The 27,816-nt window shown below is 40.8% G+C and overlaps 2 protein-coding genes across 6 annotated transcripts in view; both read right to left on the bottom strand.

Moving 5' to 3' along the window:
- Positions 1-877: 877 nt before the first annotated feature.
- POGLUT3 (protein O-glucosyltransferase 3) lies at positions 878-15,399 on the bottom strand. Of its 2 annotated transcripts, none has more exons than XM_042023852.1 (8): positions 15,109-15,399; positions 10,100-10,297; positions 9,435-9,721; positions 8,443-8,659; positions 6,890-7,086; positions 5,720-5,914; positions 4,595-4,699; positions 878-2,637 (listed from the first exon to the last, which is right to left on the bottom strand). In XM_042023852.1, the coding sequence occupies exons 1-8, from the start codon at positions 15,326-15,328 to the stop codon at positions 2,626-2,628; spliced, it is 1,431 nt and encodes a 476-aa protein (XP_041879786.1). In that variant the 5' UTR covers positions 15,329-15,399; the 3' UTR covers positions 878-2,625. The 2 variants fall into 2 exon arrangements, with proteins under 2 accessions (XP_041879786.1, XP_041879784.1); XM_042023850.1 differs by having other exon boundaries at positions 878-3,755; positions 15,109-15,398.
- A 3,601-nt stretch (positions 15,400-19,000) lies between these two features.
- Positions 19,001-27,816, bottom strand: part of EXPH5 (exophilin 5) — a 34,583-nt gene continuing 25,767 nt past the window's right edge. For all 4 annotated transcript variants that reach the window (XM_042023855.1, XM_042023856.1, XM_042023857.1 and 1 more), the window contains one exon: positions 19,001-26,328. In XM_042023855.1, coding sequence (XP_041879789.1) covers positions 21,002-26,328 — 5,327 coding nt within the window. In that variant the 3' untranslated portion in view covers positions 19,001-21,001. The remainder of the gene's footprint in view (positions 26,329-27,816) is intronic.

Consider the following 27,816-nt stretch of genomic DNA (forward strand, 5'->3'; position numbering starts at 1 on the left):
TTCATCACTGCCCTTACAGAGAAAACTTTCGTAAAACTGCACTGCTAAAGGAGCTGATAATATCATAGGTTTATATAATGCTTCTTTTCCTTATTATAGCTTCTTTGCAAGCTTCTCAAACGTGCTCCAACAGGTGATGTATGTTTTCCCTGTCAGCTCTCCTCCCTAACTAAATAATTCACTTTGTAATGTAATAAATGTCGGGCATATGCTTCCCAGCATGGATGCTTGAATCTAACATTCCATCAGACAAGCTTTGATTATAGGGTTTTTTTAATTATGAATCTACAAGGCGGGCCTGGCACAATTCTGTCACGAAACCAGTATATTGGTGATCTTGAGGTAAATGTAAAAAAATACAGCCTAAAATATATATGAAACTGTATCTCTTTTATGTTCATCAGATCAGGATTTACTAGTTCTCATTTCAAGATGAAATTGAGGTTGGGTATTTCCAAATGTGGGTGCCTAAATATATAAGGAAATACATATGACATAACACAAAAGCAGTGTTCACGATATGAAGCTACTGTTAAGGTTAAAGAATCTGAAAATAAAAAACCTTATGTAAAGACTCTGCCTACCCAACGTTTCTGGAAGTCAAACCCCTTCTCTGCAGATTCCTATGTTTGAAAACACTTGCCCTGGGCTTTAGGACACACTGTTTCAAACAAATAAAACAGTCTCTGTCATCACTGGTAAACCACTGATGAAAACAGGACAGGTTTTACTCTCTACTTTAAAACTGAAACTACTATAGCAAAATTTAGTACTGTGGTATGCTACCAGTTTTCCAAAATTACCACCAACAGGAGATTTTTACACCTTTGAACAGTCGCTGTTCAAGAACTACCACAGAATAATACAAAGTCCAGTCTATGTATGCCACTTAGAAATTCTATTTAATGTATATATTACACTTTACTTGCAAAAACAGGTTTTACTCAATATTTAGCAATTCCTGTAACACACCAGGCCAATGGGTATCATCTTTTCAGCAAACTCAAATAGATCTGACATCTTTTCGGGCCTGGTGGAGCAATTGTTATGACTGTTCTTCATTACAATTTAAACTGTATAGAGTAGCACCAATACAAAGAAGAGAGACTTTGCCTTACCTTCTTTTATCTTTGGAAGAGCTACAGTTAATAACTGAACCAGATTTTCTCCAATTACTATGGACTTGTAGTAAAAGTTCCACCGTCTCTCTGCTACTTTTTAAATTACAGCAAAAAGATGAATGCAGTCATATTTTTCAGGACGCTTCTTGCCTGTAAACTATATAAGCATCTGTAAGGCACTCTGTTGATAAACTAGTCTTTGCTTTGAAGTGATGCTTATTACAAAAGCAAGGAGTTTTTTGGCAGAGAAGAATTAAAAATAGTTTCCCTTTTTATGAGGGAAGAAAGGAGGGATAAAATATTCACATTTATTTATATTCATAATTTAACTTTTATCTGATTCTTCTTTCAGTTTGAAAGACTTCTGTTTCAAGCCAGGCAAGTTTTCCTACACAGCTATTTCCAAAGAACCATAAAGTATGCGTCATGACTCCCCCTATTCTCTCCCATTTTAAAAAATACAAATGGACCACTTTTGGACTCTTGATTTGAAATATGTGGAAAGCTTTGTTGTTCAACCATCTGTTACGCTTAATTGCCTTTGCTGAGCACACCACCTCCACAAATCCTGTTGAATATAAAAAGCACATGGTACAGTGGGTAATATCCCAAAATAAGATCGTATAATACAGTAAAAATGACCGTACACTGTCATAGAAGGAAAGAGCTGCACATACTCAGTTTTAAGTGTAAGCTTCAGCAATGGAACCCCGTTCCTGAATTTTGATGTAGAAAATTTTATGTCAGATGAGTTGAACATTTATTTATAGCCTGAAGTTCTAGGACTGATTTTCATGCTAAATAAAAATACAACCACTATATACATGAGTGTTTGAAGTGGGCTGAACCAGAACAAAGAGGATTATGGTTAGAGCAACATGATACAGGTTTTTTTCTTAACTGGCATAATATAATAAATGACTGATGGACAGTTGCATTAACCTCTTAAGAAACACAAAGTTCTTTCCATATTTAGCATACTGAAAAATCTAGCCTTTCTTCCTGTTCTAATGGAGAAATTTTATGTAACTTGCAGTATAGAACCAAGAATGAAGCCTTCATGAGGTATAGAGCACTGAACTTTGTGCACCAAATCAATCAGACAAGTCTACTGTCCTAAGACATCTCCATTCTTTTTAGTGTAGGGAGAATTTGGTATCCATGAAAGCTTTCATCTGACTGTAGTGAGTTGGGAGCTGCTCAGGCAGGTTGCATTAGCCAAGATGAAAACACAGAAATGGGTGCTTGTGGGCACTGGTCTTGGTATTGGCATCTCCTTCCAGGACTATTTATGCATTTTGAAGAAGACAAACTTGGGTAAAAATCAACAGAGGTATTTGGAGCCACATCCAGGACAAGGAGTCTTCTTCTGCCACACCCGAAGACACACTTTAGCACAAAGGTATGACCAGCTCCTTCTGCCCTTGTGAGTTTTGCATTGCTAGCTTCATGGCTGCACATGAACTTCAGCAGAAGACCTGAAGACCTCTTGTCCAGTCTGGAGCTAAGGCACCCTCTGGAAAAAAATGGCTTTGAATCAAACCAAGGAGGACAACCAGCTTCCCAATTGCTTTACATGGACTCAACCCCTAGATTGTTACACAAAAGTTGAACCTAGGTGGTCTAAAACTCTGCTAACAAATTTCAGATTTCAAGTAGTCTAGAATACTGTAGATGGTATTGCTGAGCTAAGACACCAGTGTTTCCCATGGCCTGAAATTTCCAAGTCCTTTTGTGGATCTGTGCCTACATTCACAGACACTGTCACTGGTAGGGAACAGGTCTTCAGAGCGGGGACTTGGCACCCAAAGCACTGTGATTGTGATAGCTATAGAGTCTGTTTTAAAGCAGCATTTAATTCTGGTGACTCACAGCCATGATGCTTATAAACATATTTTTCTAATCTCTCCACCTCCTCTCCATTTTCCTCTAAAATTGATGAGTATTATATCATGTTGTCTATTCTGTTACCTGCCATAGACCACAAAATAATTTGAAAGCACGACCAGATCTGGTATCTGTAAATCTCAAATATTCATTTTCTTTGTCAAGTTCAAAAGTTGTTTTGTATACAAGAAACAATCTAACACTGAGGTAAACTTTACGAAGAAATCATAACACTGTTTTAATGTATCACAAATGCTTCTTTAGAATAACTTGCACTGACTCATGGCAAGATCTCTTGTGGTGACTAGTTCCTCATAAAACTTTGGTAAACAGGTCCCATCTGGAACACGAGCAGCTCTGTGCTCTTCTTCCTGATGATGCAGTACATCAAACAAATCCCCCAGACACTCCCCACTGCAGACTCAGTGTCTGTCTGGTGGTGGTCATGGAACCAAAACTGTGGGAACCAACATTGTACATCAGAATAAGTGTGAAAAAGGGTATGAAAATACAAGAAGAATACATAACTAAGAATGTCTGCTACTGCATAAGTGTCTTAGATTTCACAGCTTAATTCCTATTCTTGCATTTTAAGTGGGTAATTTCCTCCATCCAGTACAGTTATAGATCTTCCCTTAAAGGCTTTTTCCTGTGGCAACTGCACACTGAGTCCCTGTCATCAGGCTGAGGTACAAGTTCCATTCCATCCCGTATTTCAGGTTTGCTGGCTTGGCGTTTGGCATATTTCTGAAATATGTAAACAACATTTAAGAATGCTATAAGCACCAACATATAATTCATGAAGCAGAATTTTCCTCCTCCCTTCCAGTCAGAAGCCTACCTTTATCCAGGCTCCTTATGTCATTGTTTACAACCTCTGCACAAGGTGTCTTTGTAACACACCTACTAATAGGCTACACTGCCTCTGAAAACCTCCTTTCATGTTTTTGCCTATTATTATGGTAACTTGAATATTGTCATTATTCGTTCCTAACCACTTTATGCAGATAATGTCATTTTTGTACACAGAAGAGCTCCAAACTTTGTGTTAACCTGTGGCTGCTGAAGCTGACATCTAACTGCACAGCAGAACAGGAAAAAGAAATCCGTATTTTCAGAAAGTAGAAACTTCTTTTGCTAGAGATTTGCATTTTCTAAGGAAGAAATGACTACTGGGCCTGCTTCACTGCCTACCACTCTACTAGTCACACTTCTGGAATTTCTTTTCCATGTATTAATTGATTTGTAGTAGAAGTAGCTCATGATGTAAGCATGAAGTGAAAAAGGAAGAAAACTGGATATACAAATGATACCCTACAGAGATCTACTGGAAACCAACTCCCAAGTGACAAAGAAGACAGGGCTGATTGGGCATGGGGGCAAAAAAATACAATTGCTGATTCTGTAAAGTAACTAATATGTGCTTTAATGAGGAAGCAGGGTTTAGCAAAGCTCTTCACACTAATCTCCTGTGAATAATACGTACCATGTCTGCTATTGATCTAAGTAAGGAGTGAATATGAAATCTGTAGCATAGGTAGCAGTAGCACCTGGGGGAGAGTAATAAGGTGATCTCTTGTACTGACCTGGAGCACTTTATAATAGTAGCAGTAAAACCTGTGAGGCTGAAGTAATTCTCTTGCCATTAATTGTCCTTCTTTAGCAATTTTTCTTGCTTCCTCATCATTTTCCTGGAAAATTCAGATGAAAGAAATGAATAACAGAGCAATCAGTGAGTTACTCAAAGCCTGACTAGCATTAGAAGTTTTATTAAATGGGCTACTCAAATATGCAAATTTATGTGCAATTACTGGTAGATTGCAAAGGCGTTATTAAAATTGCAGATTTGTTTTAAAATACTGGATTGCTTTTACAGTCAGTACTGCTACCTTAGGGCTATCAATAACAACTTTCATGACTAACTGTACAATTTTGAAAACTCAGTTGATTACTGCTCTACCCTTTTGTCCAAGCCACAAGCCTCTTCAAAATCAGGGCTGACATCTCCCAGACTTACTTAGTTTTACAGAAGACAAAACCACAGCTGTTGTCCTGTCCAATGCAATGGAATTCAATGCCTTCCTTTTGAAAATAACTGCATGAATTAATGTACTTATTCCCAAGCTTTTTAGGTCTATATTTCAAAGCTTATAGTATTCTCCTGATTCCTTAGGCAGAACTACAGTACTCTCAGAAGAGAAACTTCTCCTGTGTTCTTTTAACCTTAACAGCACTTTGACTTAAAGCACAAAGGGTGTTTTCAATCACACAGTCATGTCTCTTTGCTTACAGGATCCCAGCCTCTCACTGAGCATGTTACGCAAGGCAGCAATTTTTTGTACATTCAAACAGAACATGCAGTAACTTCTGCTCTAGTCAGGGCCTAAAAAAGCTATAGCATTAATTAAGTAGTATCTAGGAATCTGGTTGTTTCTTCCACAATTACCTTAATCAGTATACTAAGGCTCTGACTCACTAACTCTTCTGCCCATACCTAAAATGAACACTTAAGTATTGCCCTAAATAGAGATGGTTACTTCAATTAAGGCCTTCCCATTTTATACTAACAACAAAATGTACTTCCTTTATTCCAGGATCTCGATAGAGTTCATGCAAAATATATATGTGGAAATACAAAAAAAGAGACTACTAAGAAAAATTATTTTCATGTTTGTTAATAATTTTGAACTTGAATCAGTAATGGAACTTACCTTAGCCCATTTTATTTTCTCTAGCAAGTCCTCTAAGTTTCTCTTAACCGGAACATAATGTTTCCAAGGTTTTAATCCAATATAAAAGTGTTCATAGTACTGGGAATCTTGCTTCAGTACCAGGCTGTCACCCAGCAAGAGGTATGGAAACCTGTAAGCTGCTACAGTGCCGTCTACATTCACTTGGTATTTGTACTACAGCGTGAAGAGAGAGGAAAAAAAAGGTGAAATGTTTTGTATCAGAATGGGAACACTGACTATATAAAATATTATTTTAACAGGCAAGGAGTAATCATGTTTATTAATCTTCATCTTCAAACTCGTTTTAGCATTAAGCACGTGGTCTTCTGGATAACACAATGGAAAAAGGATTTGTTTTCAACACCAGGATGACACTCAAGAACCTTTCTGTCACAGGAACTGCCTGATGGGTATCCTATTGAAGTGTCCTGGGATAAAGCCAGGGCTACAGCAGAGAAGGAAATAAAACTGATCTATACTTCAATTCAAACAGAGTAAATTTATTCTGACTTAAAATTAACATTATTATGTAGAATAATCTGAAACATGTATTATTATATAAAATAAGCTGAAACATTATACTAAAAGTAACCATGAATGTACTGCTTTGGCAGATGTTCTTGGCTGTTACAGCATTTCTGAAATACCAATCTCTGGAACAGAATTTCAATTGCTATATATTATAATGGCTTTACACAGGACTCTGTCCCCTTTTTTTTTATACCTCTTTTGCCGTGGAATTTATGTGTTGAAGTACAATGAAATTACTCATCTATTTTTCTAACTTGTTACAACAAGGACTTTCTGACATCCATAATGTACTTGCAATGGATATAAATTGTGTCCGTTGTTTTCATATTTACCCCAAATAAAGGAAAGCCTGATGGAGAGAAATCCAATTTCTCAATCTATTAAAAAATAAAATAAGACAAGATGTGACCTCTCTAAAGGTCTTTCTTGGCTTTCTTCACAGGTGTGTCACACTAGGACATTAATTACAGGTGGTTTATCTACCCTGCATAGACCCGTGCTCCCAGTGCAGCATAATTGTTTTGTTTACTGAAAAAAATTTACAAAAGTAAGCCTTGTCTTTTCAGTTGGTAAGAACTTAACAGGAAAATTAATCCAAAACTGTAATTTGACCGCTACCTTAAAGAAGTCAAAGAAGCCCATCAGCTGAGCCTTCCCCAGCTCTTTTTCTTTTTCTCTGAAGAAAAAATATCCTGTTATTCCAGCATCTAGTAATTCTGGATTTTCCTTGGATAACTTGACAAGATGGAGACGTTCCTCTCGGCTGTCTCGACCTCTAAATAAAGCCCGCTCAGTTTTGTTTTCCCAGAAGGGGCCTATGAGCAGTGAGTGATAAGGCAAAAGCAAACAGCAGTGAAATGTTCAGGATCCATTTAATGCAAGTAAGGAACTTGGTTTGACAGTGGCATTACACTCAGAGACATGGTAAGACATGCATGGTTTCCCATAACCACTTATTAATCACGGGGTTAAACTCCCAATTCTGGTTGGAATTTTGGGATGAGAAACTCATAATAGGAAAATCAGAGGATTGCTTTTCCACTCAACAATTTTGTATTTCAATAACTTCAACTATCTTGAAAGCTACATAAGGGATTCTTATAAAATATATAAGGAAAATACTAATAATTAAAGTAATTCTCCATTCATAAAGCCTGCCACAATAACCACATTTCTTTAGTAAAATCCATTTCTGTTACCCAGCAACTTAGTTAGGCCCTTGAAGAACCACTTAACGATGCCTTAAAAAAGAAAATAAATGGCTATGTTGTGTCCTCTAGATATTTAGCAAGAGCCTGAACAACTTAATCTCTGCTTACTACCTGCTTTTAAAAACATTAACTATGTCTTTCCTCACCTTTCTGCTGAAAATTTCCCTAAAGGACCTACTAATTGGAGTAGTCTCTTATTGTCTCCTAATTGGAAAAGCAGCTGTACTAAATCAGTAAACACACAATGCCTCTGATTACTTAACTGAAATATTTAATTTAAAAACTAATAAAGAAAAGAGGAGCTGAGAACTAATTAAATAAAAAGAAATAACTTTCCACTCCAGTTTTACTCCTTAGGTATTGCTTATGCCATTTGTTTGATCCTTAAGTATTCTTTAATTTCCTGAGGGAGAGGAAGACACCTGTCAGTAAAGCTGACTCTTCTTTCAAAGTCAGAAAAGCAATTCAGGAGATCTCACTCCAAGGTACTTTTTCATACATACAGTGTTTTCTCATTTGAAAGAGGCTGCAGCACGGTATCAGCTTACTTCTTTCAGGATTCAAATTCATTTTTTGTAAACAGAACACTGGGCCACAACACAGTTAGGAAAAGGGTTACTATTTGACTAGAAGAAACATATTTGAGTCCTTTACTGAGGAGAAAGGCCTTTTAATTGCATCTAGTTTTCCTTTGCCAGGTCACAGTAGGTATCTTCTGGATACCTTTAAGTTAAAATTCACATTTATTGCAAACTGGACTTCTTAAATTTTGATTCTAAATAACACATCTACTTAGTGGCAGCGTTGAAAAGTGTCTGCACTTAGTCTGTAAAGACTAAGCTGCTTGTATTCAGAGATGTCCTAGGGCACTTTGAACTGAAGACTGACACATTATTTGAATGCAACTTGCTTCTTCGATGGAAATCACAAATTCTTTTAAATCCACGCTCTCTAATTCACCTGTATTTCCTTGAATGGAAAGGAGATCATTTGTGACTCCACGCAGGGTTTCCAGAGTGGAGTGGGTTACATCATAGGTTGGCAGGACAATATCTCTGGAATCCACAGAGCCACACCAGGAGATGACAGGTACAGGACCAGGTGTATCATTAGCTCTCCGATTCTCAACTGGCCAGTCGCCAACATTAAGATAAAACTCCACATCAGGAAGACGAACCTAAATGTACACCCAGGAAAGGATAATAACACAGAGAAGCTGTTTGTCACTCTTACACATATTCCTCAGTTCTCTCATGTCACGCAGACTCAGTGCATTTACTGGATAGTTCACAGGTTTAGCTGTGCTTAAGTTACGAGTTCCAAGTTTCTGCCCTGCAAGCGAGTACGAAAGGAACACCCAGAGGCCAGGAAACAGCTCACAGTTGGGCCTTAGCCCCTGCAGCTTTCCGAGCATTTTCATTACTGCCAAGGCCAGCCCCCACACATTACCCCTAACACACAGCATTGTCTTGATGAAAAAATGGAAGTCAAATCTTACTTCAGGAATTATAAATCCAAAGATACAACAACAATTGCAGAACTGCCATATTTAAATATGTTTAGCCTGGAGAAGAGACGACTTGAGACGGGATCTTATCAACGCTTACAAATATCTTAAGGGTGGGTGTCAAGAGGATGGGGCCAGACTCTTTCCAACGGTGCTCAGCAACAGGGCAAGGGGAAACAGGCATATACCTAAACACAGGAAGTTCCATCTGAATATAAGCAAAAACTTCCTTACTGTGAGGATGACGGAGCCATGGGACAGACTGCCCAGACAGGCTGCAGATATTGAAAACCCACCCTGGGGGTGATCCTGTGCTACCTGTTCTGGGTGAACCTGCTTTGGCAGGGGAGTTGGACTAGATGTTCTCCAGAGGTCCCTTCCCACCCCAACCACTCTGTGATTCCGTGATACTGCCTCAATAGTCTGACATGATCCAAGCTGATACCTTTCTGGCCAGTGACAGGAACATTTCATCGGAGAACATTTTGAAGTCTGTGTACTTCCCTAGGGAGCGCCGGTAGATGTGATTATTGAGAATAGTGTAATGAACAATAGCACCTCTTGTCTGGCTGAACTTTGCTGGGATTTCCTTAAGCATTCGCTGCAGGTCAATGGTGGGAAACGAAATGAAGTCTTCTGTAATCTGAGGTTCTTGGGATGGACAGGACATAATGTCCTGCCAGACCTCAGGGTCTTCTTCAGGACAGTCACAATATTCATGATAAACTGGTTCTGTGGAAAACAAAGCATGCAGAGTCTGTATTTGTGATTCTACAGCAAACATAATGTATACATTACAGTGGGTTGGCATTTTTTATTCCATGTTTTCTACAGTTTTCTTGGGAAATCATCCTTCCTATAATTTCTGGAATTTTGCAGTGTAACTGAGAAAACAGTAACATTCTTCTCTTTTCAGAAATACAAGACTTCATGTTACCAGGGTGAAATTATTCTGCTAATTGAAGCTCCATTACTGTGAACCTGCCCAGCACATGGGGGACTCAGAACTGTTTGAGGTGTCCACAGCTACCACAGGCCAGGTATTGCACTTTCAAATATAGCCTAATTCAGAACTTTGACACATTACATTACATCAAAAAATACTCTTACCTTTCAAAATATAAGGTGATTGAGCCACATGCTGATCACCATAAAGTATCTCAATTTTTAAGCCTTTTGTGACACTTCCATACATCCGATACCGCATAAGGAATGTACCATCATTTCTATCCAAAGGCCGAGGGGTGTAAATTCTTGTGACTTCTTTTGGAGAAAGTGCTTTAATTACCACTTTAAACTGTGATCTCCCTGGAAAGAGGAAAATAAAACCAGATAAAAGCACTTTAAGCTACTAGAATCACATCTAGTAAATAAGGGTAAAAGCAAGCTCTACTGAATTAAGACCATGGAATTGAATATATTTTCTCACTACAATTTTTTAATTTAATTAATTTAATTACCAAGTTGGCAAAACTAATTTCCAGTGATGAAATATCATACTACCAAATATTCTTGGTCATTGCATACCTCTAAATGGAATATCTGCAGGTGGAAATAAAAAGTTAAATATTTGATTACAAGACAGAAGGAAAGGCTAACAGTATTTTGAAGCTAAGATTAGGTTTAATTCTGAGTTTTCAAGTTAGTGCTCTGAGGAACAATAATTTCCTCTAAAGTAAGAAAGACAGGAAACCAAGTTAAAGTAACAGGAGAAAAGAATACTTGCCAGCTTGCAGAAAGGCAGTTGCAGCATGTAGGAGTCACATACAAATTGTTCAGCTTTGGGCTGCTGCTGACTGTCTTGAACATTTAAAGTCCCAGCTACTGAAAAGCAGGGATAAGAGAATGATAATAGAGATGTTCCCTGGACATCTGTCTGACCTGTGCTAAAGGTACTTAAAGACCACTAGCATTTCATCATTAATGCACTAAGACTTTTTAACTGGATATGGAATAATTTATGGACAATACGAGTACAAAAAACATAAATCTGTTATGTTCTTTAATTCTATCACAAGTGGTCATTGTAAACTTTATTCATAAAAAAAAAGAGGGGGACAAATTATTCATGAAGTGTGACAGTCTAGATATTGTGAATCAAACAAATACAGTGAATGCTACCACCAAGTAGTATTTAGAAATATATGAAACTGAAAAAATCCAGATAAAATCAAGATGTTACTAAAATCTGAATGTGTCCCAACAGTACTAAATGATTCATTCTATACTTTGCATCCACAGACAAATGGTAAGTACCAGTCTTCTAACAATCAATCATGTCTTCCTTAGATCACTGGATCTTGACATTCGATTCAAGTCAACTACTGGGCAAGAGTATCCAGATTAAATGACTCTCCTGAAGGAATTAACATCTCTGCTTCCAAAGGTCACTGTAAATCACAACTACCATTTTTAACTTGCTTCAAAATAGCTGACTTTAACCAAGTACCCTCACACTATGACTATCACCTAGAATTATTTGCATGAAGCAATATTCAAATCCAGAGCCTGTCATGAGGATCACAGAGGAAACAGCTTTCTGTTGGCATCATGTCTTTGTCTCCTTGTACCCATTTTATTAAACCACATTTTTACTAGGTACAGTGATTTCCCACTAGAGAAAAGTAACTTTTCAGCTGTCATAAAAATGAGTGAATATTGAGAAATCACAAGTCAAGTATTACTGAATTTCATGTCCTTGTCCTCACCTACAGGAAATAACTATGTGGGTCTTTTTCCTTGCTGGTTATGTACATCCTGCTCTTGACATGAGGAGCCCTGGATCTACCCAAATGATATGTTAGTTTTAGTTGGTGGCACTTTAGACACAGGAATCCTTTGATAAGGGAAGTGACTGATAACAAAGCTCTCTGGGAAGAAGCTAACTCCACTGAAAAGGAAGGGGAAGAAAAACGAGATTGAGTATTTCATGTAAGTACAAATAATTCATTGGAGGCAACAGACTTCTTGTTTATAATTCACAACATTCATTGTGTAATGGGGCCAAGGCCTCTAAGTTCTACTGAGGTATTTAATTATAATAGCTTTTTGCTTATTTTTATTTTTTAAGTGGAGGAAGTTACCATGGTACTTTCACTCATGCTTTTTTGTTTCTCTCAGTCCAAAGGAATTATAAAAGAAATCTGTGTCCTTGTTGAATCAGTACCACTAGTACTTCTCTGTTACCCTGAAAACATGTCTGGGACAGCATTTTAAGTACAGAAATAATTTCCCAGTACTGAAGAGAGACTAAAATATAGACACAGTCAAAATGGGACACTTTAAGAAATCCAGATAATGACACTTGCTTTATGCATCTTTTTCCTCCTGTGCAGCTTGCAAAAGAGGTACGCCATGCATGGAAGAACAAGTGACGAAATGGAGGAAAAGAGGGAAAAGATAACAAGATACTGATTAAGGAAAATTGCTAGAGAAGAACAAAAAACCTAGTCACCCTATTTCTGACATGTATGCTGAAGAGAAATTAAAAGATCTGAAGATTTTTTGATTCAACTTAGTGAAATCTTTGCTGGTTACTTTCACAGATGGAAACTACAATACCGATGGAGTCACTGAAGAGACATTCGAATTATTAATATATACTTTCAGAGTCGGATGCAAGAGCATATATCCAGCAACAAACAAATAGAGGTCCTACGTGTGACCCTCACAAAAGCACAGGGATTATGCTCAACCAAAGACTGGAAGGGAGGTGCTGCAGTGCCCAGGTACGAAGGTGAGTGAACCGAGGTGTACAACTCTGTTTGGCAGCACTGGAACGAGAGCTGGAAGAAGCATGCTCTGCTCTTTGAAAGCATTTGGTGAAACCTGCAAGAACACCTGGGAGGCCTTGAAGAATACTTGTTAGCAGAGTGTGTAGATCATCTGAACAACAGTTAACAGCTGATTTTATCACGGTCAATAGCACATAAAGACATGGCTGGCAGTTGTTAAACCTAGGGTAAAACCCAGCAGGAAAGAATGACAAGGTGTATCCCAGTATTCAAAGAAAAAAAATCTATGCAGTTTACACTAAAAGTAAGTTCTGTATTTTCAGCAGGGATTTTTTAATCTTTTAAATAATTTTTCTAGGGAATGAATTAATTCTGCATTGTTTGATATCTTCCTACAGAGGCAGTCAAAGACTTACAGCCTCTGGGTGAAATTTCAGTGTGATGTGCAATGATGCATATCAATTCTGGTGAACAGACTTGACATTCAGAAAACAAATCTGGATTTAAAATCTACTAATTATGCTATACATGTTTTATAATGGATTCCAGTAAGTACTGACCCATTTGACTGAAATTCTAATGCACACAAAAAACAATTTAATAGATTTGGACAAATCTCACAATGCACAGCCTTAACCATAGCTCTTCTGCTCTGATCACGGTGTTCCTGTTTTGCAATGGAGGTGATAATGTCCATTTTTTGCTATCTCATTAGGGATATTTTGGGATGTATTTAGTTTATATTGGAGAGTGGTGCCTGAATAAATATTGTTAATTGTAATTCTTAATGACATTTTACAGATCGAATTTGAACATTTTAAATCATTCGAGAACAGAAATTTATAGCCAGGGTCTCTATGAATACATTAAACAGTGCTCATGCACTGCAATATGATCAGGTCTACTGTTAATTTTTTTAAGGATCCTTGGCACACTCCTAAACAATTCTCAGCATGGGACAGCAGTTAGCACAGGCTGAGGCAACAGCTCTTCCCTGTCGGCAGCACGCATGCTCTGTCTTTGACTGGAGGCCACAGCAGGTCATGGGATGAATGGAGATCACTCCATGCCAGATGGCATCGGGACCTGGAAACTTTCCTGGGACATTGAATTTATTAACATAAATATGAACACACACGAACACACCGCGATCAAAACTAGGTTCTCAGTACCCATGTCCTACCAGTTTATCTTGGAGGACTTAAACTAGCATGAGAATCTAACTGAACTTCACACCTTTTCACCTTTAGCAACCTGGTGCTTGAACCCAAGGCCTTCGCTGTGCAGCTGATATCAGCCTCCACTTCACTGGCAGTGAGCATGCAGTCACATTCTTGACTGCAATTACAAAGTGTGCTGACATCCAACACCAAGCTGCAACAGCAGATGGAGAAAGTCCAGACCTGAAAGATCTGAAGTATCCATGGTCCTGTCAGACTGAAGACATACCCAGTATAATATATGTCTACCCTTTGATTCTGCAGGCAGCAGCTTTCTAACTAACAAGACATGAAGAGGCCCTGCATACCTGGTAGCTGCCCTCTCAGTACCATCTCTGTGAACAGTAAATAATACACAGCAAAGTAAGTAGCTTCTACCCAGTATAAATTTACAACCCAGGATTTCCTCTGGGGCTATCTCAGGGTTATCTTCATTATAGAATCTGTGACACAAAAGTAATTTTTATTCCAAATTTAAACTATTAATATAGTGTGTGGAGTTAACTTGCAGCAGCAAATAGCTGACTGGCATCATACTACTGGCCTACGAGAACAAACCCAATTCCCACCCTCAGGAGAAGTGTCACGGGATGGCTTGTGCTTGTGCTGAGTAAACAACAGATGAAAATTACTCCTTAACGGAGCAGCAGTAGGATAAGAGAGCCCAGAGGGCTGTGCTGACCGAGACAGAAATTTTAAGCAACTGGTCTGTGTTCGGCATTAAAAATAATTGCGTTACCACTCCCAGTGGTGTACTGGGATTTTACGTCCACTAGTTCCAGGAGCACTGGTTCCTTTTGAGCTTGCTGGTTCTTTGCTGTAAATTACATATTATTTAGAGTAGACTACTGGTGAGAGCAGAGGAAGCACTGGGCAGTACCAGAAGAAAGGAGGGTCTGACCATGTGCCTCGCTTGCCATCGGACCTGCATGTCCCGGGCGGTGCGGGACCGGGTGCGGGACCGGGCGCGGGGGGCAGCCTGGGAACAGCGATGGCACAGCGAGCACACGGAACGGGGAAAGGAAGGAAGGAAGGAAAGAAGGAAGCAAGGAGGAGGAGAAGAAGGGAAGGGGTGGGCAGCTCCGGCCAGCTCCTGCGGTGAAACCGCAGCCCGGGGCAGGGTCTCCATGCGCGCCCCTGCCCACCCGGAGTACACGAACGGTACCTGGCGGAGAGCGGGAGAAGTTGCGTCCGGCCGCGCTGACCGCCTGGATGTAGAAGTACCGCACGGGCACGGTGACCCCCGCGGCCAGCCCGGGGCCCCATGCCAGGCTCCGCTTGGCGCTGACGGGGTCCGCCGGCTTCGTCGCCTCCGCCAGCAGCAGCAGCGGCCCCGCGGCGCCCAGCAGCAGCACCAGCAGCAGCGACAGCCCGCGGGCCCCCATCGCTCCGCGGCCCCCACCGCGCCCGCTCGGAGCGGGGTCCGGGGCCTCCTCCGGCCCTGCGCGGCCCCCGCCCGCTCCCCGCCCCGCGGGGCGGCCCGACGGGGCCGGGGCCAGGGAGAGCCGGAGGGAGGCGGGGAGGGCCGGGCTACTCCCGGGCGGCTGAATCCGGCGCCGCCTTTCCTCGTTCTCCTCCTCCTCCTCCGGGCCGTCCCGCGGTGTCTCCGGGGAGATCGGGGGGGTGAGAGGCTGCCCCAGCCCAGCCCAGCCCAGCCCGTGTGCGCCGGACCGCGCCGGCGGCGGGAGCGCGCCCTGCCCGCGGGGCTCAGGCACGGGAACGGGTTCGGAGCCGTGCACTTCCCGAGAGCCGCGAAAAACACAGCACAGCCGCTCTGAGAGCGAGGAGCGGGCTCGGACCCACTGGTCTGCGCTTGCATGTCCCGAGAGGTTTTCTTCCCTGACTGTGGGCGCTTTGCGGGACGCGCTGAAGAGCAGATGACTGGGGGGTGTGTCGCCCCCCCTCAAAGAAGACATTACCTGTGGTTTAGGGTGTAACTCTGCCGGCAACTGAACAGCTAGCCTGGAATTTAAAGAGGAAAAAAAAATCGTCTTTCTTTATAGCTTATTGTTACTGCCATGTGTCTGCTGATGTAAATTGCTGTAAAAGGAAAAAAACCCCAAAACCCTGACACAGTTTAAAATTCCTCACTCTTTTTGGGGTTTCCCATAGCAATTGTATTTAAAGCGAAGGACAGAGCAGGGACCCTGTTAGGATGCACCGACACATTGTTCCCTGTCCCTGGGCTCAGTTCCGTGCCCCGGAGAGGAGGCTCAGGCATGCACACATGCCCAGGTGCTCCTGAGGCCTGTGGGTGAGGTGCTGCTGGTGGCCCTCATCAGTGCTGTGATGCGTGGTGATGGGGAAAAAGGGATAACAGAATCCTCTAGCAAATGTAACAACAAGGTAATTTCATGGAGTTAAAATGTTGGGATACAAGTAAAGAGGGTAAAACTCAAACGATTTGTCTCCTAGGGTTGTTTTATCATTTTTACTACTTGCTGCTACCAAGAAGTATTTCAAGGTATGAGTAGATGGGAGGGCTTACGAGACTGTAGGAGAATTCAATGAAGCTTCCGGGCAAGCCTGGATTTTCACATGCAAAGCAATGAGAGCACAAATGAATTCTGCCTGGTTTTGAATAACGTGAACTTCAAGTCTCTGTGCATATAGACCATGAAAAACAGGTTCCTTGAAGGGGGAATTACCAAGTCAGGTTTCCTCCTTGCTTTTGTCTTTAGTCTCCTCAATTCCCTCACTTCAGACAGCCACAGATCTCCACCAACATACCATGTGTGATACTCCCAACAGGTGAGAGAAAACTTGTGTCATGTTGCAGAGTACAGGTGAGGGCTGAGGTCAGGTGGGGACATCAATCTGCAGATCAGGATCGGTCCCTGTGAGGGAAACTGGGGTCAGACACCACTCTGGGCTAGCTGCCTGTCCTGGGGATGTCACCCTGCAGATAGGGCCAGACTCAACAGGGTGGGCTGGCCAGGAAGGGCAGTGGAGAGGTGGAGACCAATGATCTGTGCCATCAGTGGGGCAGGGACTGATGGCTCCAGGCTGGGCTGAAATGGTGTCATGAGCCATGGGCAGGGAGAGCAGGAGGAGCTCTGAGGAGGTGGGGGGCTCTGGGCCTGATAGTGCTTTTGGGCCACTGTCCCTGGGAAGCTCATACCCTGTTCTGGTATGAGCTGGGACCAGCTGCTGAGACCAGCTCTGAGAGAATGGCCCAGGGGGTCCTGCTGGGCAGGGAGAGGGACATGGGCCGTCAATGAGCCCCGGCAGTAACGATGGCCAACAGCAGCCTGGGCTGTATGAACACGGGCAGAGCCAGAGGTCAAGGGGAGTCATTATCCACCTCCACTCAGTACTTGTTAGATCACATCTAGATCCTGCATCCAGCCTCCACAATACAAGACATCAATAAACTGGATCAGTTCCAGGGGAAGCCACTGAGATGGCAGAGCTGGAGCATCGGCTCTGTGAGGAGAGGCTGGGGCAGCTGGACTTGCTAAGCCTGTTAAGAGATACCTTCGATGAGGGGGTGGGCCTTACAGAAGCCCCCAGGAAGATCATGAGATGGTGCAGGGCATAAGGATGAAAGACAACTGGCATGAGTTGAAAGAAGAGATGGTCACCCTGTAATGTGTCCATGTTACAGACTGAGGTACAGGTTGCCCAGAGAGGCTGTCCAGTCTCCATCTTCAGAGATTTTCAAGCCTCAACTGGATGAAGCCTTGAGAAGCCAGCCCTGACCTCGAAGCTAATCTGCTGCGAGCAGGAGGCTGGAGACCTTCTGAGGTCACACCCACCCTGAGTTATCCTTTGATGAAACCATGAGATTTCTGTCCCTTCTTTCAAATGTCATCAAGATGGTAGAATGCTAAAAGATCATCTGGGCACATGCATGACCTACTGGGTGGACAGAGGTCTAGACAGATAAACCACCTTAGTTCATAAACCATGTTTCCTTCTGAAGCCAGACTGAGGGACTGCATCACTGAGCTCAGGTACCACAAATACTGGCTGCAGTAATTAAGGTTGAAAGACCGTGATGAGTCTCACACACCATTACAGGCACATGGCAGCCAGGTTTCTTTCAGGCCTAACTGCAGCTGAAGGGATTTTCATGTGGAGATCATCACCTTGTAAAACTACTCACCAAACACTACCCTTGGCCCCTGCATGGAGTATTGGCACCTCAAGGCAAGTTGTAGGCATATGGCTCTCTAAGGGCTTAATATGTCTACTGTAAAGATTCTACCACTGACAGGAAAGTCTTTGTGTGCTGGAGACTCATCAGCTGGCAGGACAGGAGAAGGCAGCACATCCTTCCTGTGCAGGATGCAGGCCTGAGCCCAGCAGCTGATGTGGCTGCTGGCTACAGCTGCAAGACGGACCAAGACTGGCTGCCCCGCTCAATCCATGGCTTTGTTGGCATCAGCACCCTGATGATGTTGGCAACCATATTAAGATGCTGGATTTTTAAAAATTTTTTTTTATAATCTATTGCATTCACAGCAAGTGAAAAACAAATGCAGTACCAATACATTTTTTCATGTGAATGCGGAATTTATTTCAAACAAATAGTTTTAAATATGAAAATCCTATAAATTATAAATATTTATAGAATATATCTTTGCCAAAGAAAATCTTGGAAGAGTGGAAGTGTCAAAATTGCTAAAATGAATGGAAATGATTGCTACTCGGAAGGTATTTCTCCCTATGTTTTCATGCAATCAACTGTTAGAGTTCAGTGAAATTTTAGTTTACAGATCCTCAACAGGCTGCAGTCTTCCACAACTGATTTACAATCAAAAGCAGTTTTTACTTGCTTACATTAAATCAAGCCACCTGATTTCCTGTCATACACAGCATAGCAAATGAAAAAAATTTATGCCTGCAAGGTGAAAACTTAATCCAACTACTGTTGAATGGGTAGAAAATATTTACAAATAAAAATGTTCTAAACCATCCACCTCTAGTCAAGAAAAACTGTATGACCATTTACTTCCTTTGTAAACATTTCTTTTATTATTCTTTACCTTATGTAGGCTGGTATCCCAAATTTTTGGATTAATATATTTTGCAGAAATGTACAACAGCAGAAATTCCGCACAGATACTCAGCTGGTTTTATTGTCTTACTCTACAGAATCCTGTACACAGAGAATAGAAACATTTACAGAAAAACATAATTTCTCCTTAGAATACCACATTTTACAAGACTGCAATTATACAGTAGTCATTTCATTACAGCATTGCCCATGTCAGCATATTCTTATATCCTTGTGAAACAGGCATGTCATAGAGATCAATTCTGACTGTAAGTATACAGTTTATGTTAGTCCTTCTATGTACAACTAAAGACAAATTACCCCAGCATAAAATAATACTTACACATCAGTACAGATTTGAACTACAGACCCACTTCTTTAACGAAGCTTACAGTATGAAAAAATAAGGATACCTCTTACCTAACTGTAATATTTTCATCTTTTAGTTTCTTGTGGAGTAGTCAGTGGTACAAGCTTGTTTTGTGTGAAAGACACAATTTTAAAATACCAGTATACTGTCCTTTGAGTTAGAAAAATATAGTTATATCCTACAGAAATTTTATTGGATTAAAAAGCATATAAAAATATGGACCATCACTTCAGACCATATGTGAAATTAGAAATTAAGTAGAAGAACATGTATAATTATTTTAAAATATATTTTCTGGCTCAGTGAGCCACTTCTGATTTTTCATAAAAAGAGAACAGAGCTTAGTTAGAAATTTAATGGCCAGGGACAAGTTTTGGCTACTGAGTAATAATACTACATTATTGTTGTGGCTGAAGAAGAGCCAATGGAACATGTTTACAGCCGTTCAGTTTGGAGGATAAAGAGTACTGTGGTCACAGCAGGAACAGTTTAAAAATACCAAAAACGGATGGTAATTTAGCAAAGGGCAAAGAGCCTTTCCTACTGTTTTTTTTTTACTTTGCATGTAAAAAGCTACCAATCTGTACTACCAGAGTAGTGGTGCCCCAGCCAAAAGCCCTCTCAGGCTGCCCCAGGTGCTGCTGCCCTGAAGGAGCCCAGTGGATGCAGCTGCCTCATCCTGAGACCAGCCAAGCAGAGGCAGCTGCAGAACTTTGGGACCTCACAAGTTGTTTTGGTTATCTTCCCACAACAACTTAAGATTCAACCTATGAGGTTTATATAGGAAATCAACAGGCTGAATATTTTCATATTTTGAATTGTTAAAAGTGTCTGACTACTAATCCAAATTGACCTGTTTCTAAGTCAAATGCAGAAATCTGGCCAATCATGTCAACTGTAACCAAAGCTGTGCCAGTTATGAATCTTCCATGTCTGGAAAGCAGATTTCCATGCTCAGCTGTCTTTCTTTCGGTCAGTTTTTAGTGCTGTACCCTGTGTTGAGCTTTTTCTCCTACACTAGAAATACTTCTGCAACTCACACTGCTCACTGCTCTTGCAATGCTGGAAAGTCCTGATGTGGAATCTGCCTCAACAGCACAGCAGAATAAATGCCACCAGGGACATTACTGCTACACTTCCCAGGAATGCAGAAAAATAACATTCATACAGAATATGCTGTAAAAATTTAAGAGGTTTCGTTTTGTGAGGATATTTGTTCAGTGAGATGGATTAGCATTATCATGCTTGATAATGAGGAACATCAGAGAAACAGCAAATTATTGGCAAATTAACTTCTTGGTTTTCTATTAAGTTCTGTAAGAAAAAGCAGCTCAAGCTAAAATTTATCCATTCCAGCGCTTTGTAACTGGCAGGAACCTAACTACTGCTTGCTGACTCAGCCATTCCTGGACTCACACTGCCCAAAACTCCACAGCTATTTACCTTCTAGTATTTGGGGAAGGGATTTTTTAACATTGTTTTTCCCTGCTAAGAGAAACAGGAATGGTGAAGCCACACATTTGATACAAAAGTCTAATGCTCAGCTAATATAACATACTAACTCCCTTGAAACTAAGGAAGCTGTACTGATTTATAGCAGCACAAGAATGGACTCAACGTATTTGACATGTTTTTGCCTGCCCAGAAACTACCACGCTATCATGCCCTCTTAGTACCACGGTCCCTTCATAGCTCTGATTCTTTATCTATCTCATCTAGGTAATATTCATCATCGGTGGTGGTATCACTGTCTGAGTCCGAATAAGCGGCTGGGTCTTCCATGTAGGTATCAGTCAGCTCTCGGGGCGATGAAGCAGCTGATGACATTTTGCTCCCAGCAGAACTCGAGCTCAGAAGCTCAGCCCTGTTTATAGAAGAATTCTCTGTATCTCTGAAAGCGCCAGGGTTACTAAGAAGACATGGTCTCCATAATCGCCCTTCTGTGAGTGACCTCTTGATATTTTCCAGGAAAGCCAGTTGTTGCTCTTTGCCAAATATACCAAATTCCACAGACGGGTACATTAAATTTCTAGTGCTATAACATTTCTCATCGTCTGACGCCCAGTTTTCATTCTCGTCACAAGACAACAGCTCTGAGTAAGATTTAAATCTCTTCCCATGTATGCCATCTTTGGGTAGAATATTGCTTCCTGAGGCAGAGGTCTCAAGGGAATCTCGAGCACAAATGCTCTCAGAGAGGTGACGCTCACGCTGACTTTTCGCATGGCTCTTGCGCAACCGATAGCTATTGAGGTTAGCGTTTTCTAAGCCAGTAGGCTGAGAGGTATTTTGACGCTGACCAAGCACTGTCTGGGAAGCCAAGTTTTGCTCTGGACATGTGTCTGCCTGCAAGCAGTTATTTACATAGGTGTTTAAGTTTTTGTCAGTTAAAAGTGGCGAGGGAGGAGCACAGGCATGACTGCTAGCTCTTCCTTTCTCTTCATCCAGTGGATATGAGGTAGTAGCACTGGGAGTGATGGGCTGGATTTTGCTTTCTAACCCAAGATCAAGCATTTGGGAATTCTTATTTCTCATGGTTACTGCTTTATCTGGAAATAGAGTTGTGAGTCTTGGCCTATTTTCCACTTTCACTGCAGTTTTTCGAGGACTGATGGCTTCCTTCTGGGTGTATGAACTTGTAAAAGGCCTCCTTTTGGTGTTAAGCAAAGAAGGATCATTCTGATTTTCAGTCTTCTTATTCTCAGCTGTTCTTGGTCTTGGCAAATTCTTATCAGAGTTCAGACTGTGATTCTGATTTTCATTGTCCAACTCCAGGAATGGCTGGTGAGAATCCATTGAAATCAATGAGTCAAGGGACATGTTGACCTCTAAAGAAGTGGCACTTCCATCATTCTGTGAAAAAATGTTACTTATGTGTGGCTTGGGGGGTAAATTTTTACTTGAAAATTTACGACTTGTTTTGTAAACAGCTGCCAATTTATTTTTAATTGAAGGTCTGTTTTTCCTTTTTTCTATATCTTTGACTTTGTCTCTTGTGCAGTCAGAGAGAAGTTTGTTCTCATCTTCTGCACTCTGTGTTATCTTCTTATCTTGTGTAGCTCTGGGAACTTTATCTTTAGTGTTCAGGTTGCCTTCACTACGCCTCTTTGATTCCTGAAAACTGCTGTAAACTTTACCCATATGAGAACTCTGTGAGTTTTGCTCTTTTTTAATTTTTAAATTCTTTACTTCATCTGTATCTGTGCTAGTCACTTTGCCTAGCTGAAGTAATGGATCAGCACTGGAAGCTGTGCTCACCTCAGATGTTTTTCTCTGAGACTCTGGAAGCACTTTGCTACAAAAGTTTAAACCATTTTCTTTTTTTCTTGAACTGTCAGCTCTTAATTGCAGTCCATTAAATTTATTATTACGCAGAGGGGTGGTTTGGTGTAGGAAATTTACTCTCTGTTTAACTTGGGTACTATCTGTGTACACGTCTTCCACGGGAGTAAGTGGCACATCAGCATGTGCTGTGTTACCACTCCTTCCAAGGGAACTCTTCTCTCCGGAGCGGAGGAGTAAACTGTTCAAATTTTTCCTGTTGTTCACTTTTGGGGGCTGAGAGCAACTTTCAGAGCTTCCCTTCTGAATAATATTTTTATTCGTTGAAGTAGAATATAAACGATTCTCTAAATGTCTGCCTGGCTTGGGAGGGGTTGATGAAGTGGACATTAGTGGTGTGGCTCTTTGTAAAATTTCCTTCTTTTCTTTCAGATGTATTTCTGCATTTTGGCTGCTTGAAGCATCAGAAATGACCTTACCTGACTTAGCCACTATTGCAGTGGGTTGTGGGCCACCAAAAGAAATTTCTTTTGTCACCACATCAGAAAGCACATTTTCTGCTAATGAAAGATATGCTGAATTTTCTTTCTTGTTAGTTACCACACTCACTGACTTCTCAGAGCTAGGGGAAAAGTGAGAACTCTCCTCTTCACTATCAGCAGCAGTTCTTAAATTCTGAGGCGTGACCAAAACTGAAGATACTTGATCAGAAGAATATGAAGGCACCTCTTTTTCTGAAGTAGTAGGGAAAAAGCCATTTGCTAAACTCACATGATCTTCATTTTTCTTGTTTTGTATTCTTGGTGACTGAGCATTTTCTTTGGGACAAGGTAAATCTGCATCCTCTGAATTATCTCTAAAGAGGCTACAAAATGTTCTTGAATGCCTCCGTGGTAGTGTGTAATAAATTGAAACTAATTCATGATACTTGACATGATCTTCATCAACACAAACTGTAAATGTGCTTGTGGTTTTATATTTCTGCAAAAAATTTCCCCCCTCCTTATAATCTGAAAACACAGAGGATTCTCTTCTACTTAGATGTTTACATCTGTCTGTCAGATCAACTGATGTACTACTACTTATTGAATCATTCATACTTTTGGTTAAAGGACTGGGGTAATCTTTATTACTTGTAGCAGCATTTAATGATGCTGATGTTAAAAAGGAACATGTTGGGTCTAAAGAAGACACATCTCTTTGATTAGAACAAAAGGGGTCAGCTCTATGTGGAGTTTCAGACCTCAAACAATCGTATGTTGTTCTGCTTTCTCTAGGTAAAGAGATGGGTGTATCTGACATAATACTGCCCGCAATGCTAGCTGATTTTCTAGGCAAAGTGTAATAAATAACAAGGGGGTCAGAAGATTTGGAGCTGTTTCTGCCAGGGGAGCCAGTAATACTGCAGCTACTGGTATGTCTTGGTGAGCTGTCTTGCTTGTGAAACCTTCCGATACAAGGTGAAGTACTCCTCATTTTTCCAGTTCCTTTTTCAAGGCAAAAATAACTTAAACTATTTTCAGAGGTATTGGGGTCTCCATCAAAACTATGAATATAAATATTTCCAGAATTTCCATTATTTCCATTTTGTGGAGAACTAGCAGTGAATTGTCCATTACAGTCCTTAATAACTAAAGTGCTTGCGTTTTGCCATGTTTTCTGTGAAATCTTTTTGCTAACACCTGTTCTGCTCACTTGAGCTGTTTTTCTCTCTTCTGCTTGAGAGTCAGTAAATGTGCAATTTACTGAAGAGCTAGTTAGTGTTCCTAAGCATTGAGAATTGTCTTTATGAGAAAGTGCTTGTGGAGAGCTTTTTGAGAAACTAGATGAGCACTCAGGAGGACAGGACAACATGCCTTGACAGCTTGCTAATTTTTCAGTGGATAGAGCAGAAGTAACATTCAGTAGGGAGGACTGTCTCTTTGGAGTAGCTTCGTTAAGGGCTTCTGCACTCCAGTTACCCTGTTTGATGCTCTCTCTTTGTGCTGCATAATGCAGATTATGTTCCCATTCTTTCTGACTTGGAAGAAAAGGTTCTTTCCTGTTCTTACCAGCTGGGGAAATACAGAGAGGCTGACTGAACACGCTGTTGGGTGGGCAATCATTTTCCTTCATTTCCAAATTTCTTTTATCACCATTTGATATATAAATTTTTGCAGTATCTCCTCTGGCAGTGGCTTGGGTTTGTCTCTTTGATGTCATTGTGTTAAAGAGAGATACATCTCTTTGCCACATGGCAGAAGCAGGGCTGTTAGAGGAAAAACTCCGTGCGTTGATGTAGCTTGTATCTGCTTGTTGAGGAACTGACTGTAACAGCATGTTTCCATCTTGCTGTTTCATACATTCAGCCCTTTCCAGGTGTGCAAAGTCTGCCTTAGTACTCCTTTGGGTAATGACAACTGAATTCCTGTTCAGTCCTGTAGGTTTTGGTTGGTCCTTTGAACTGGGAAAGACTGACTCATCAGTTCTGATACCAGATGAAGAAACAGAAGAGCTACGATTTAGCCAAGGCTGACAGCCCTCAGTGAATTCTGAAGAAGTTCTGTTTGCAGTTCTTGTCATCCTTTTGACACTTGTATTTTCTGGAGAGTACATGTGAAAATCGTTCTGCAGGCGCTGTGAACCAAACTTGGCATTCTTTGTATGTGCCCACTGCTGGTCATTTAAATTGGCCATAAACACTTCAAAGCTGGCATCAGGGGAAACAAACACTTCATCACTGTAACACTGAGGAATATCAGCCCAAGAAGGATAGCTGTCTTTTCTTCCATAAGAAGAATTTTTTTGGTTTGCATACAACTTGCCATGAGAAGAGGTATCTCTGTAGTAGGATCTAGAGAGATTATTTTCTGATTTGTACAAAGGATAGTTTTCCCAGTTATCAAAGGGCAACGGAGAAGTAGCTTTGTCAGGGCAACTAACTCTGCTAAAGCAATTACTACTTGAAATAGATCTTCTATAGTGGTGTTTTGAGTGGTAACTTGAGTGTTTCTTAGTTTCTTGTAAAGAGCTGGGATATCTGCCATAGTCTGTAGCATGAAACTCCATCAGTGATTGAGTTCTAAACATTTTTTCTGGAGTTTCTTCAGAAGAGTCTGGTGTGTTGTTCCATACAATGGAAGACAGAGGAATTCTCTTTGGGTTCTGTCGACCAAACCTTGGTACAAAACCATTCTTGCTCTCCCTTGCCAATGGATGCTGTAAACTTGATGCTGATAGCTGATCAGAAGATACTGATGATGGACATCTCCGAAGGGAACATACAGAGTAACTTCTGCCAGCTGTATCCCTGTTCATACAACTCTTGTGCCTAAATCCACTGTTCTGTGTTACAGAAGGAGGATATAAGCTCCCTTCTGAAGACCGTCCGAAAGAAACTGAAGACAGCCTCCTACGGTGCAGACGAGGATTTCCATCGATTGCATCACCATAACTGCAATCTTCTTGAAAGGCTGTTTGGTGCCAGTTCATATATGCACTGTGTAACTTCCTTGGTCTGATGAAAATCTTGTGTTCATCTTTGGCCCTTAGTGTTCTCAGTCCATCTGGGCAAAATGTGCTAGGCATATCACTCCAGTCATTTCTCTGTTGCCCCCTACTAGCAGTCTGCCTCTTTGAAGTAGGGAATGCACTACTACTTTGGACATTTGATGCACTGCTAGTAGAAACTGTCCTGTCCAAAGGGTCTTGGATTTGTTCCTGGGCCAGCTGGTCATCCAGATCACTCAGAACTGCACAGGAAAAAAAAAAAAAACACACTTGGTTTTGTTTTCTTTAATAATCTTCTGAGTATTTATGTTAAAAAGTTTCACGTACTACATTAATAATCAGAACTGGCTTTAAAAGAATTCAAAACCCTTCCCAAACCACACATTCTTCCTCCATAGGACCTTTCAGGAGTCACCCATTATAACTACAAGAAAAAAAATGTCCTCTGCCATGACTGCTCTTTATGTAAATGTTAGTTTTCATGCTATTCAAAAGAAGAACAAAACAATTTGAAGTCTGAGTTCTCACTCACACGTATATTTGTGTGTGTGTGAACCTTCCAAATATAGTTTGTAAGCAAAAAAATCCCTGAAAAGAATTCACTAGGCAACCATGGACCTTTCTGCATGTTCACAAAGCACAGTTATGATGTAACTGTAAGAAAACAGAATCCTGCAAACCATCAAAGAAGCATATTCAGTACTCTGGCGTGTCCACTGTTTGTTTCATTCATAAAAGAAGTTCTCTTCTGAATTGTAGTCTATTACACTTAATTGAGCACTGAAAATGGCATTTTCTGGATAAGAATGGGTAATTAAATAGTTAGGATTCAATCTAGCAACAAATACATATTTATATACATATATATAGGCAACCTCATGAACTGGAATTAAACATTATATAGCTCAATTAACCAAGATATTCAGTCAGAAGACTGACAGCAATGTACTAAAACTACTTTTGTTGTCAAAACAAATTATGCCTTTGCTAATTGTCTTCTTCTGGTATTTTGAAAATACCAGAATATACATAATATACAATGGATATGACTGTTTTGTTACAGAATTTCCTGATCCACTTAAGTACGTAAGACTGACTGACCAGTCATTACAGATCTGTGCTAACAGTACAAAATCATTAAGAAAGCATTGACATTGATAAGTATGTATAGTTGGAATAAAATGTGATCTGAAGGTACTAAAATTCTTCATTTTTCTAAGTTTCTCTTCAGCACACAAAAGAGAATACTCCTGAGAAACTCAGAACAAGAAAAAAGATGAGTTGTTTCTGAGTCTTTCATTGGGAGGACATGAGCCAAGCTAAAAAAGAACGTGCAACTCTTGACTGGGGCTATAAAGGCTCCCAGAAAGCTAACTGAATGCCATAATGCATCTTGCTTCTGTGGTTTGTGGCTTTACAGTTTTTAAAATCAGCCCAGTAATTCATCATTATCAAAATTATGCATGCAGGAAACTGGAATAGAATTCTCACAGAACCACATGTCTGCATCTAGAGGGTGCAGTGTGGGCTCCCAACAGAAACAGCAGGGAGAACTGTACACAGCTACATGTGACTCTTCTGAACTGTATCAGTATGAGATAAAATGTATTGAAAGAGTGATCAGTGACATCTCTTGAAGTCAATGTTGGAGTAGACATTCCACGGTCAGATGAAGAGAACAAAAAGTAGCCACTCTGCTAGAAATGAGCCATGTCTATAAAGCCTGTGCT

Source organism: Corvus kubaryi, unplaced genomic scaffold (assembly GCF_017639235.1).
Source record: "Corvus kubaryi isolate FWS band 111438036 unplaced genomic scaffold, C.kubaryi_AGA036_p1.0 37256, whole genome shotgun sequence".
NCBI lineage: Eukaryota > Metazoa > Chordata > Aves > Passeriformes > Corvidae > Corvus > Corvus kubaryi.